The sequence below is a fragment of the Dendrobates tinctorius genome, unplaced genomic scaffold (assembly GCF_039654945.1).
Source record: "Dendrobates tinctorius isolate UK_male_01 unplaced genomic scaffold, ASM3965494v1 ptg000032l, whole genome shotgun sequence".
Classification (NCBI taxonomy): domain Eukaryota; kingdom Metazoa; phylum Chordata; class Amphibia; order Anura; family Dendrobatidae; genus Dendrobates; species Dendrobates tinctorius.
This window is the reverse complement of record NW_027361700.1, coordinates 26901415-26915298: the sequence shown is the minus strand read 5'-3', so window position 1 is coordinate 26915298 and position 13884 is coordinate 26901415. Positions and strand designations below refer to the sequence as shown.

The 13884-nt window shown below is 42.6% G+C and overlaps 1 protein-coding gene across 4 annotated transcripts in view; it reads left to right on the top strand.

The window, feature by feature from the left end:
* The window catches only part of KRT222 (keratin 222), a 116166-nt gene that overhangs the window by 8218 nt on the left and 94064 nt on the right, over positions 1–13884 (top strand). For 2 of the 4 annotated variants that reach the window (XM_073572650.1, XM_073572653.1), the window contains exon 2: positions 2080–2317. The exons of 1 other annotated variant lie outside the window; for it this stretch is intronic. In XM_073572650.1, coding sequence (XP_073428751.1) covers positions 2268–2317 — 50 coding nt within the window. In that variant the 5' untranslated portion in view covers positions 2080–2267. The remainder of the gene's footprint in view (positions 1–2079; positions 2318–13884) is intronic. One more of the 4 variants, XM_073572651.1, reaches the window with a different exon arrangement.

Genomic DNA, 13884 nt, shown 5'->3' with positions numbered 1-13884 from the left:
CTACATAGGAATCCATATAGTGCAGTGTTCTTGTTGTATTATTACTTCAAGTATACTCGGAATTGTAGTTTCTCAAAAACTTTTAGAACCACGGATTGGAAACCAATAGTATAGAACATAAAAAAAATCCTAATATTTACTAACCCCCTGATGTATATCTACTTGCAATTTTTTTCGGGATAAATGTTCTTCAGGTTTTGATAATATTACGGTATTCGGCCACAGGAGTAGTCACAATAAGTGGTAACATTTTAAGTGAAACAAAAAATCACCTATTGACTGAATAAGGTCTTTGTGCTAAATTTATTTATTTTTTAATTATTGACATATTTTTTTCACAATCTGTATTAAAAAACTAAATTTGAAATCTTGCAATTTTCAAATTGGCTACTGGGGATTTTTTTAGACTTATACTTCATGACTTTTCAGGAAGTTTTTTCAGCAGTTTCCTTATCAGCAGAGGCAGAATTACAATGACAGGTATACCCTATTCAAAGCTGATAACCCAGGATCCACCAATCACAATAGGGGATGTCACAGCTGACTCTGCTCTCTCTCCCTTCATAATGATGTTTGCACATGCTATTAGATACCTCAATACAAAAGATAGGGATAGGCTATGTTTATTGTGGCTAATGTACATGTGTTTTTTCTTTAAACAGCAGGAAGATAGAGCCTAAAAAAGCCCCATATTGCAAGATTTCTATAATTTAACACAAGAACCTGATTTAAACAATAAGTCATTTTATTATTACACATTCCATTTAAAGGGAATCTGTCACCACTTTTTTTCGACTATGAGATGCCGGCACCGCCATCAGGGGCTTATCTACAGCATTCTGTAATGCTGTAGATAAGCCCCCGATGTAACCTGAAAGATAAGAAAAACAAGTTAGATTATACTCACCCCGGCGTCCGGTCCGGTTTGATGGGTGTTGCGGTCCAGTGCCTGCCATCTTTTTATGATGCCGTCCTCTTCTTTCCTTCCTGTCATGGCTCCGGCGCAGGCGTACTGCTCTTCCCTGTTGAGGGCAGAGCAGAGTCCTGCAGTGCACAGGTGTGGGGAGAGGTCCGGCGCCTGCGCACTGCAGTATTCTGCTCTACCCTCAATAGGGCAGAGCAGTACGCCTGCGCCGGAGCCACGACAGGAAGGAAAGAAGAGGATGGCATTGTATGAAGATGGGAGGCACCGAACCAGACCGCGACACCCATTAAAGCGGACCGCCCCCCCCGTTGAGTATAATCTAACTCTTTTTCTTCTCTTTCAGGCTATATCGGGGGCTTATATACAGAATTACTAGAATGCTGTAGATAAGCCCCTGATGTTGGTGCCGGCAGCTCATATTCGAAAAAAGGGTGACAGATTCCCTTTAAGGAAATGTGGCATCAGAAAACAACTTATTGTTTAAGTTAAATTATGTTCAATGTGTTTTTTAAAGAATTTGGGTGATTTTTTTTTTCCATGTCTTTATCTATTAAAAAAAACATTGTTTTATATTTTGACAACCAGGGCTACGTTCACATGTCCTGTGATCATCTATTTGAAATGGATCCGATAAGAAAAAAAATGGATCTGGTTCAAATAGAAGAGAAATGGATGGATATTTAACTGATCCGTTTTCAATGTTAAAAACATATGCATTTTTTATAGCTGGAGAAAAAATTGTGTCTGCACAACTTTTTTGTCATTCTAAAATGGCTTATAGCTCCATGATCTGTTTCAAATGGAATTAATGAACATGTGGACTTAGCCTAAGACTCATCAGTAGAGACCACTTTTTGGCAGTCATGTCATTATCACAGACAGGATTGCAATGATAGGTATCACTAGCGTAGCATCCACCTTTCACAGTACGTGATTATCACAACTCACCTTCTCCCCCTTTCTGCACTGTGACCTCTGCACAGGGCACAGAACATGCCTAAAAGGAAGAAAATACCCCAGTGTATTATTTGCTACAATTCACATACCCACAGATTGATAATAAGAAATGATATACATATTAAAGAACAAGAACCTATGTCCGTATCTGGTAACATATTAAAAATAAAAGGCGATGCGTTTCCTTTAACTTGCAGGTGTATTGTCTGGAGTTTGGCTGAGTACATGATAATATAACTGCTGTCTAGAAGATTAAAAACAGTGACTGGTTCCTCCCAAAACAAACAGAACGTATGAAGGAATCGAAGTTCACGTGTTTGCTTACATCATAACGCTGTGTTTACCCTCACACAGACTGTGTGGCCAGCTCCGTAAAGTACGAACGATGCACGATTATACTGAGGAGGCACTCCAGGCCCAGAAGACCCAACCAAGGTACTGCAACACCTCCTCTGTCTTCGTCCTGAACCGTAATGTATCTGGCAGCGGACACCTAAGGTCACAAGCAGAGCTCTGTGAGGAGTCATCTGGTTCAATGTGACAGCAAAGATAGGAGATGACGTAGACCTGGGACATTATTCTGCACAATGGCCAGGGTATGCATACCATAGAGAAGTACTTCTGGCTACTTTATGGAACAGGTGGGACCCAGCTAGGGGTATGGAAATTGGAGATAGAGTACTAGGCCCTATTTAGGCCCTAGTGCCTGATGTGGTCTAAAGGACCCTCTGCTACATATAGAGAATCGTCAGTAAAAAGCAGACATGAATATAGGAGATAAATATGTAGAGGTCCTATTTAGGCCCTAGTGCCTGACGGGGCATAAAGGACCCTCTGCTACATATAGAGGATCGTCAGTAAAAAGCAGACATGAATATAGGAGATAAATATGTAGAGGTCCTATTTAGGCCCTAGTGCCTGACGGGGCATAAAGGACCCTCTGCTACATATAGAGGATCGTCAGTAAAAAGCAGACATGAATATAGGAGATAAATATGTAGAGGTCCTATTTAGGCCCTAGTGCCTGACGGGGCATAAAGGACCCTCTGCTACATATAGAGAATCGTCAGTAAAAAGCAGGCATGAATATAGGAGATAAATATGTAGAGGTCCTATTTAGGCCCTAGTGCCTGACGGGGCATAAAGGACCCTCTGCTACATATAGAGAATCGTCAGTAAAAAGCAGGCATGAATATAGGAGATAAATATGTAGAGGTCCTATTTAGGCCCTAGTGCCTGACGGGGCATAAAGGACCCTCTGCTACATATAGAGAATCGTCAGTAAAAAGCAGGCATGAATATAGGAGATAAATATGTAGAGGTCCTATTTAGGCCCTAGTGCCTGACGGGGCATAAAGGACCCTCTGCTACATATAGAGAATCGTCAGTAAAAAGCAGGCATGAATATAGGAGATAAATATGTAGAGGTCCTATTTAGGCCCTAGTGCCTGACGGGGCATAAAGGACCCTCTGCTACATATAGAGGATCGTCAGTAAAAAGCAGACATGAATATAGGAGATAAATATGTAGAGGTCCTATTTAGGCCCTAGTGCCTGACGGGGCATAAAGGACCCTCTGCTACATATAGAGAATCGTCAGTAAAAAGCAGGCATGAATATAGGAGATAAATATGTAGAGGTCCTATTTAGGCCCTAGTGCCTGACGGGGCATAAAGGACCCTCTGCTACATATAGAGAATCGTCAGTAAAAAGCAGACATGAATATAGGAGATAAATATGTAGAGGTCCTATTTAGGCCCTAGTGCCTGACGGGGCATAAAGGACCCTCTGCTACATATAGAGGATCGTCAGTAAAAAGCAGACATGAATATAGGAGATAAATATGTAGAGGTCCTATTTAGGCCCTAGTGCCTGACGGGGCATAAAGGACCCTCTGCTACATATAGAGGATCGTCAGTAAAAAGCAGGCATGAATATAGGAGATAAATATGTACAGGTCCTATTTAGGCCCTAGTGCCTGACGGGGCATAAAGGACCCTCTGCTACATATAGAGGATCGTCAGTAAAAAGCAGACATGAATATAGGAGATAAATATGTAGAGGTCCTATTTAGGCCCTAGTGCCTGACGGGGCATAAAGGACCCTCTGCTACATATAGAGGATCGTCAGTAAAAAGCAGACATGAATATAGGAGATAAATATGTAGAGGTCCTATTTAGGCCCTAGTGCCTGACGGGGCATAAAGGACCCTCTGCTACATATAGAGGATTGCCAGTAAAAAGCAGACATGAATATAGGAGATAAATATGTACAGGTCCTATTTAGGCCCTAGTGCCTGACGGGGCATAAAGGACCCTCTGCTACATATAGAGGATCGTCAGTAAAAAGCAGACATGAATATAGGAGATAAATATGTAGAGGTCCTATTTAGGCCCTAGTGCCTGACGGGGCATAAAGGACCCTCTGCTACATATAGAGGATCGTCAGTAAAAAGCAGACATGAATATAGGAGATAAATATGTAGAGGTCCTATTTAGGCCCTATTGCCTGACGGGGCATAAAGGACCCTCTGCTACATATAGAGGATCGTCAATAAAAAGCAGACATGAATATAGGAGATAAATACGTTGAGGTCCTATTTAGGCCCTTGTGCCTGACGGGGCATAAAGGACCCTCTGCTACATATAGAGGATTGCCAGTAAAAAGCAGGCATGAATATAGGAGATAAAGACGTAGAGGTCCTATTTAGGCCCTAGTGCCTGACGGGGCATAAAGGACCCTCTGCTACATATAGAGGATCGTCAATAAAAAGCAGCCATGAATATAGGAGATAAATATGTACAGGTCCTATTTAGGCCCTATTGCCTGACGGGGCATAAAGGACCCTCTGCTACATATAGAAGATCACCAGTAAAAAGCAGGCATGGATACAGGAGATATAGACGTAGAGGTCCTATTTAGGGCATTTTGGGCATTAAGGAACCTCTGCCACTTATAGAGGATCGCCATTAAAAAGAAGCAGACCCCTTTCCTCCTGAGCTAGATCTTTGACAACATATCCCTTGTAGATAAGTTAAGACTAAAAGAAAGACCCCATTCTTCTATTCAGTACATACAATTACTTCTACTGGCCTCCAACTACCAATGCACACATTGCACCATATACCACATCAATACAAAATGGCACCAAAAAATGTTGGGCCATATAATCTGGCAACTACCTAGGGAACGGGCCTGCAGTTTATCAGCTCCTGCTGTAGGTGTTGTTGAATGGTTGAATTGGTCTCCATGCTGTCCTCCACTTCATATTACATTATGGACCTCCATGAATTTGACTATACCCCATATTTGAACTGGCCTTATACAATTTGCTCAAAATAGGCTTATTATAGTCATTTTTGCTTTTTAGTTTTTTTATTTTTTTTTTTAGAGAAGCGAATGATAGGTACATTACAGAGATCTGTTTGGAGACAAATTATCAAGGAGGCTTCCAGCATGAAGGCAGATTAATGATTGAGCAAATATGTCCTAAGGGGAATTCATCTACATTTCATCAACTGAGCTAATATCTTATGTTCAAGTATGATCTAAGTGTGTGAAGTGATTTTAAGCTATCTATATAGTATTTATGCATATACCATATCTAAGGAAGGGCAAATACAGTGAAAACTGATATAACACTTATGGTACCTGCAAACATACTGTACCCATATAATTTAGATAGTGCTTGTTCAACCAACTATTCCTCCCAATGTATTCCATGGGGAGAATGGAGTAAGACGCTGTCAGATCGCAGTCACAGTGGCTTTTCTCCAACAGAATCAAAAGGATAAGACATGCTCAATCCCCAAATATTTCCGTACAGAGTAAGTGTTCCCCCTCACATTAGATGATCATCCAGTGAACTCAAAATTGGCGAGTTTAGTTAATATTAATCCAATGTCTTTAAAGGCGCAGGAAGTGATTTATTTTTTTTACCCTTTGGTAAAAATAATGTATGTATGTGTAATGAATGCAGTAATGTGGCGCCCCTGAGGGTTCAGTCGCCACAGAGGTACTGCACCTCCCCCTGAGGTGTGGTACCCCACCATTCAGGTAAGGTGGAGACACCTGACCACTCTCCGACACCTGCATCCCACACAACATAGTAGTGTAGCAAAGCATCTTTGGTGACTCCCTGCTTGGAACACGAAGAGTGCTGGGAGGTGGGTGGAGCTTAGTCTGCACAAGAGAGCAAGAGATTATTAGGACGAGGTCAGTCAGTCTGACTAAGAGTCAGAGAAAGGATCTCATGAGTGGGATGGATGAAGGGAGTGCTGCAGCAGACCTCAGTGACCTGGGTCTGCTGCCACAGGAAAGAGATATTCAGAAAGCCTAATTCTCCATAAGAAAGATTGATTTGTACGGAACGTAAGGAGAAGAAGTGAACTAAGGATTAGGGTTAGAGTAGAGCCCTTCCTCAAGTTCTAAGCGCATGGCCGAGGTCCCGGTCCCCGAGGTTGTATGGATACTAATGGTCCTGCGACGGACACCGGAGGAATAGAAGTTGTCACCACTAGAGTTGAGCGAAACGGGTTGAAAAAATTCAAAAGTCGCCGACATTCGCCAAAGTCGGGTTTCATAAAACGAAACCCGACCTTAGTGTGAGGTCGGCCACGAGGTCAGCGACTTTAGCGCCAAAGTCGCATTTCAAAAGATGCTTTAGTGCCCATTTTCAGCCAATCAGGAAGAACAGACACTGTGGGCAATGTGATGACATAGGCAGCGGTCACCACCATCTTTGAGAAGGGCATGCAAGTGATTGGCTTGCTTTGTGTGGCGTCACAGGGGGTATAAAAGGGCGTGCACGCCGACCGCCATCTTACTTATGCTGATCTCAGAATAGGGAGAGATGCTGCTGTTTCTGTAGGGAGAGCGTTAGGAAGGCCAAAAGAAAAAAAAAACTGCTTCTGCTGATAGCGCTTTTCACAGTAGTTAGTGTGCAGTGAAAGGTGAAGATTTTTGCTTTTGTGCAGCAGCGCTGGTGGTGATTAGGCTGCCTTTTAACCCCTTTCTGCCACTAGACGTACTATCCCGTCCATGTGCCCTGAGACTTAATTCCCAAGGACGGGATAGTACTTCTAATGCGATCAGCGGCGCCCTTGTGGTGAGCGCCGCTGATCGCGGCCGGGTGTCAGCTGATTATCACAGCTGACACCCGGCACAATGTGTCAGGGGTGGTCACGGACCCCCCCAGACACGTTAACCCCTTGTACACCGCGATCAAACACGATCGCGGTGTACCGGGGGTTAAAGGGAAGCATCGGCAGGGAGGGGGCTCCCTCCGTGCTTCCCTGAGCCCCCCACGGCAGCGCAATGTGCAGCGCTGCTGCGGGGGACTCCTTCCCTACAGATGGCGACGGGGGCCTTCTGGGGCCTGTAGGGAGCTGACTTCCTCACTGCCTGCAAAGCGCAGGCATGAGGAAGTCTGCAGAACTGCCTATGACAGATTGCTGATCTGTCACAGTGATCTGTGATGTGACAGATCAGCGATCTGTCACAGGACAGTGATGTCCCACCTGGGACTATGTAATAAAGTTAACAAAAAAAAAAAGTGTAAAAATAATTTTAAAGAAATTGCTAAATAAATTATTAAAAAAAAAAATAAATTCCCAAATAAATTCATTTTTTGAAAATAAAAAAAAACAAAAACAATAAAAGTACACATATTTGGTATCGTCGCGTCTGTAGCGACCCGCCCTATAAAACTGTCCCATTAGTTAACCCCTTTAGCGAACCCCTTAAAAAATAAAAATAAAAAATGAAGCAAAAAATAATGATTTATTATCATACCACTGAACAAAAAGTGCAATAACGCGCGATCAAAAAGACGCATATAAATATCCTTGGTACCGCTGAAAACGTCATCTTGTCCCGCAAAACACGAGCCGCCATACAGCATCATCTGCAAAAAAATAAAAAAGTTATAGCTTGCAGAATAAAGCGATGCAAAAATAATTATTTTTTATATAAAATTGTTTTCATTGCAAAAAAACGACAAAACATAAAAAAAGACCTAAATGAGGTATCGCTGTAACTGTACCGACCCGAAGAATAAAACCGCTTTATCAATTTTACCGCAAGCGCAATGGTGTAAACGCACCTCCCCAAAAGAAATTAATGAAACGCTGGTTTTTGTTCATTCTGCGTCCCAAAAATCGGAATAAAAAGCGATCAAAAATGTCACGTGCCCGAAAATGGTATCAATAAAAATGTCAACTCGTCCCACAAAGAATAAGACCTCACATGACTCGGTGGGTCAAAATACGGAAAAATTATAGCTCTCAATATGTGATGATGCAAAAACCATTTTACAATAAAAAGCGTCTTTTAGCGTGCGACAGCCGCCAAACATAAAAACCGCCATAAATTGTAAATCAAACCCCCCGTTATCACCCCCTTAGTTAGGGAAAAATAATAAAATAAAAAAAAGTATTTATTTCCATTTTCCCATTAGGGTTAGGGTTAGGGCTAGGGTTAGGGCTAGGGTTAGGGCTAGGGTTAGGGCTAGGGTTAGGGTTAGGGGTGTGTTGGGGTTAGGGTTGGAGTTAGAATTGGGGGGTTTCCACTGTTTGGGCACATCAGGTGCTCTCCAAATGCAACATGGCGTCTGATCTCAATAATAGCCAATTCTGCGTTGAAAAAGTCAAATGGTGCTCCTTCCCTTCCAAGCTCTGCCATGCGCCCAAACAGTGTTTTACCCCCACATATAGGGTATCAGCATACTCAGGACAAATTGCAAAACAACTTTTGGGGTCCAATTTCTCCTGTTACCCTTAGGAAAATAAAAAATTGGGGGCAAAAATATTTTTGTGGAAAAAAATGATTTTTTTATTTTCACACCCAGGCGTTATAAACTTCTGTGAAGCACTTGGGGGTTCAAAGTGCTCACCACACATCTAGATCAGTTCCGTGGGGGGTCTATTTCCCAAAATGGGGTCACTTGTGGGGAGTTTCAATAGTTTAGGTACATCAGGGGCTCTCCAAACGCACTTGACACCCGCAGACCAATCCATCAATGTCTGCATTCCAAAACGTCACTACTTCCCTTCCGAGCCCTGACGTGTGCCCATACAGTAGTTTTCTCCCACATATGAGGTATCAGCGTATTCAGGACAAATTGGACAACAACTTTTGGGGTCCAATTTCTCCTGTTACCCTTGGGAAAATAAAAAAATTGGAGACTAATTGATCATGTTTGTGGAAAAAATACGATTTTTTTATTTTCATGCCTTGGCATTATAAACTTCTGTGAAGCCCTTGGGGGTTCAAAGTGCTCACCACACATCTAGATAAGTTCCTTAGGGGGTCTAGTTTCGAAAATGGGGTCATTTGTGGGGGGTTTCCACTGTTTAGGTGCATTAGGGCCTCTCCAAAGGCAATATGACACCCGCAGACCATTCCATCAAAGTCTGCATTCCAAAACGTGACTACTTCCCTTCCGAGCCCCGACGTGTGCCCATACAGTAGTTTTCTCCCACATATAGGGTGTCAGCATACTCAGGACAAATTGGACAACAACTTTTGGTGTCCAATTTCTCCTGTTACCCTTGGGAAAATAAAAAAAATGGGGACTAAAAGATGATGTTTGTTGAAAAAATGCGATATTTTTATTTTCACATCCGGTCGTTATAAACTTCTGTGAAGCACTGGGAGGTTCAAATTGCTCACCACACATCTAGATAAGTTCCTTAGGGGGTCTAGTTTCCAAAATGGGGTCACTTGTGGGGGGTTTCCACTGTTTATGTACATTAGGGGCTCTCCAAAAGTAACATGACACCCGCAGACCATTCCATCAAAGTCTGCATTCCAAAACGTCACTACTTCCCTTCCGAGCCCCGACGTGTGCCCATACAGTAGTTTTCTTCCACATATGAGGTATCAGCGTACTCAATACAAATTGGACAACAACTTTTGGGGTCCAATTTCTCCTTGTATCCTTGGGAAAATGAAAAAATTGGTGACTAATTGATCATGTTTGTGGAAAAAATACGATTTTTTTATTTTCACGCCCGGGCGTTATAAACTTCTGTGAAGCACTGGGGGGTTCAAAGTGCTCACCACACATCTAGATAAGTTCCTTGGGGGGTCTAGTTTCCAAAATGGTGTCATTTGTGGGGGGTTTCTACTGTTTTGGTACATCAGGGGCTTTCCAAACGCGACATGGTGTCCAATCTCAATTCCAGCCAAAAACGTCAAATGGCGCTGCTTCCCTTCCGAGCTCTGCCATGCACCCAAATAGTGGTTTACCCCCACATGTGGGGTATCAGCGCACTCAGGACAAATTGCACAATATCTTTTAGGGTCCTGTTACCCTTGGAAAATAAGAATTGAGGGTGAAAAGATCATTTTTGTGGATAAACTTCTGTGAAGCCCTTGGGGGTTCAAAGTTCTCACCACACATCTAGATAAGTTCCTTGGGGGGTCTAGTTTCCAAAACAGTGTCATTTGTGGGGGGTTTCCACTGTTTTGGTACATCAGGGATTTTCCAATCGCAACATGGTGTCCGATCTCAATTCCAGCTAAAAACTTCAAATGGCGCTGCTTCCCTTCCAAGCTCTGCCATGCGCCCAAATAGTCATTTACACCCACATATGGGGTATCAGCGTACTCAGGACAAATTGCACAATAACTTTTAGGGACCTGTTACCCTTGGAAAAATAAAAATTGAGGGTGAAAAGATCATTTTTGTGGAAAAAATATGATTTTTTAATTGAACCACTGTACGTTATAAACTTCTGTGAAGCCCTTGTGGGTTCAAAGTTCTCACCACATATCTAGATAAGTTCCTTGGGGGGTCTAGTTTCCAAAATGGGGTCACTTGGGGGGGGTTTCCACTGTTTAGGTACATCAGGGCGACATGGCGTCCGATCTGAATTCCAGCCAATTTTGCATTGAAAAAGTCAAACAGCGCTCCTTCCCTGCTGAGGTCTGCCATGCGCCAAAACAGTGGTTCCCCCCCACATATCAGGTATCAGCGTACTCAGGAAAAATTGCACAATAACTTTTGCTGTCCAATTTCTACTGTTACCCTTGGTAAAATAAAAAAAATTGAACCTGAAGTATTTTTTTAGTGAAAAAAAAGTTAAATGTTCATTTTTTTTAAATATTCAAAAAATTCCTGTGACGCACCTAAAGGGTTAATAAACTTCTTGAATGTGGTTTTGAGCACCTCAAGGGGTGCAGTTTTTAGAATGGTGTCACTTTTGGGTATTTTCTATCATATAGACCCCTCAAAGTAGCTTCAAATGTGATGTGGTCCGTAAAAATAAAATGGTGTTGCAAAATGAGAAATCGCTGGTCAATTTTTAACCCTTATAACTTCCTAACAAAAAAAAAATTTGGTTTCAAAATTGTGCTGATGTAAAGTAAACATGTGGAAAATGTTACTTATTAAGTTTGGGAAATATTACTTATCAAGTTTTTTGTGTGCTGTATCTCTGTGATTTAAGGGCATAAAAATTCAAATTTGGAAAATTGCAAAATGTTCAAAATTTTCGCCAAATTTCCGTTTTTTTCACAAATAAACGCAAGTTATTTGAATGAAATTTTACCACTAACATGAAGTACAATATGTCACGAGAAAACAATGTCAGAATCACCAGGATCCATGGAAGCGTTTCAGAGTTATTACCTCATAAAGGGACAGTGGTCAGAATTGTAAAAATTGGCCTGGTCATTAACGTGCAAACCACCCTTGGGGCTTAAGGGGTTAAGGCTACCTGCATTGCTGTGTGCACACTGGTGTTCAAACTGCTTTTTTAAAAGCAATCCAAATTTTATTGTTTTGTCCTGGTGAGGTACTGAGCGTTCATTTTTTCACACACCATACAGCGGTGTACGCTCCTCACACAGTATCGTGTACCGGCTGTTATCACGGCCAAATTGAAGATATCTGTGTGTGACTCTGTAAGGAAAAGCCGAGGAGTTTGTCAGTCCTTACAGACCTACACCTTAGTGTTTTGACCGTTTTTCAAACAGTTTTGTATATCTGCTGTTTGATTACATTCAAAACCAGAGAGAGACAGCGTGTGTCAGTCCATATACAAAAACACGGAGCTTGACAATCTGTGTGTGACTCTGTAAGGAAAAGCCGAGGAGTTTGTCCATTCCTACAGACCTACACCTTAGAGTTTTGTCTGTTTTTCAAACAGTTTCGTATATTTGCTGTTTGATTACATTCAAAACTAGAGAGAGCGTGTGTCAGTCCGTATACAAAAACATGGAGCTTGACAATTTTACATACACACACCGTATAGCGGTGTACGTGTACGCTCCTCACACAGTACCATGTACCGGCTGGTATCACGGCCAAATTGAAGCTATCTGGGTGTGACTCTGTAAGAAAAAGCCGAGGAGTTTGTCCGTTCTTACAGACCTACACTCTAGGAAGATTCCAATTCTGCCCAATTCTATATACACCTTATAGTTTGTCATACACTAGGAAATTTCTGCCTGTTACATTGCGGTGTAATATACACAGGGCATGACAGAATCCAACTGTGTCCTAATGTCTGTAGAGAGATTCCATTTCTCCCCAGTCCTCTATACACCTCTTTTACACCATCCAGAATCAGCCTGTTACTTTGAGGTGTAAAATACACAGGGCCTGACAGAATACAACTGTGTCCTGAAGTCTGTAAAGAGATTCCATTTCTCCCCAGTCCTCTATACACCTTTTTTACACCATCCAGAATCAGCCTGTTACTTTGAGGTGTAATGTACACAGGGCCTGACAGAATACAACTGTGTCCTGAAGTCTGTGGAGAGATTCCATTTCTCCCCAGTCCTCTAAACACCTTTTTTACACCATCCAGAATCAGCCTGTTACTTTGAGGTGTAAAATACCCAGGGCCTGACAGAATCCAACTGTGTCCTGAAGTCTGTAGAGAGATTCCATTTCTCCCCAGTCCTCTATACACCCTTTTTACACCATCCAGAATCAGCCTGTTACTTTGAGGTGTAAAATACACAGGGCCTGCCAGAATCCAACTGTGTCCTGAAGTCTGTAGAGAGATTCCATTTCTCCCCAGTCCTCTATACACCTTTTTTTACACCATCCAGAATCAGCCTGTTACTTTGAGGTGTAAAATACACAGGGCCTGACAGAATACAACTGTGTCCTGAAGTCTGTAGTGAGATTCAAATACTCCCCACTACTATATACACCTTGTACCTTGTTTTACAGTACCATATAGTTGGTGGTATTTTGGGTACATTTTCCCCAAAAATGAAGAAGTTTGGTGGAAGAGTCCGTGCAAGTGGGCGGGGGTTGGCAGCTGGTAATGATGGTGTTGGTGCTGGTGGTGGATCTGCTGGTAGTGGCAAAAGCAAAATAGCACCAAATGCAGGAGGTGTTGAGCCTGCGTCATCGTCTGGCTCCACAAGGCCTCGAAGGCTCCCTTTTCTGGGAGTAGGTAAACCACTTTTAAAGCCGGAGCTTCAGGAACAAGTTTTGGCTTACATTGCTGACTCAGCCTCCAGCTCTATCGCCTCCTCTTCTGAAGTTTTAAAAAATAAAAGCACTGAGTCGTCATTGGAGGCTCATGGTCAGGAACCACACCTTTCCTTGTGTCCTTCACCCCAACCAAATTTGAAGGATGCGGCAGGCCACACTACAGATTACTCCATGGAGCTGTTTTCATATACCATGCTTGGGTTATCAAGTCAAATTGTGAATTACCCAGGCCAAGATGAATCTGACATGGAGTGCACTGATGCACAGCCACTGCTAGATTTATCTGCTGGTACATTCACTCAGAGCACTACATTGTCCTCGCAGTGTACTAAGCCAGAATCTGACCCTGATGAAACTCAGGTGCCCTTTCCCGCATACTATACCACCAGACACAGTGACACAGAGGAAGGTGCACATGACATTGAAGAGGAGGTGATGGATTACCCAGTTGTTGACCCAGATTGGCATCCATTGGGGGAAGAGGGTGCCGCTGCCAATAGCTCAGAAGAGGAGGAGGAGCATCCGCAGCAGGCATCGACATTGC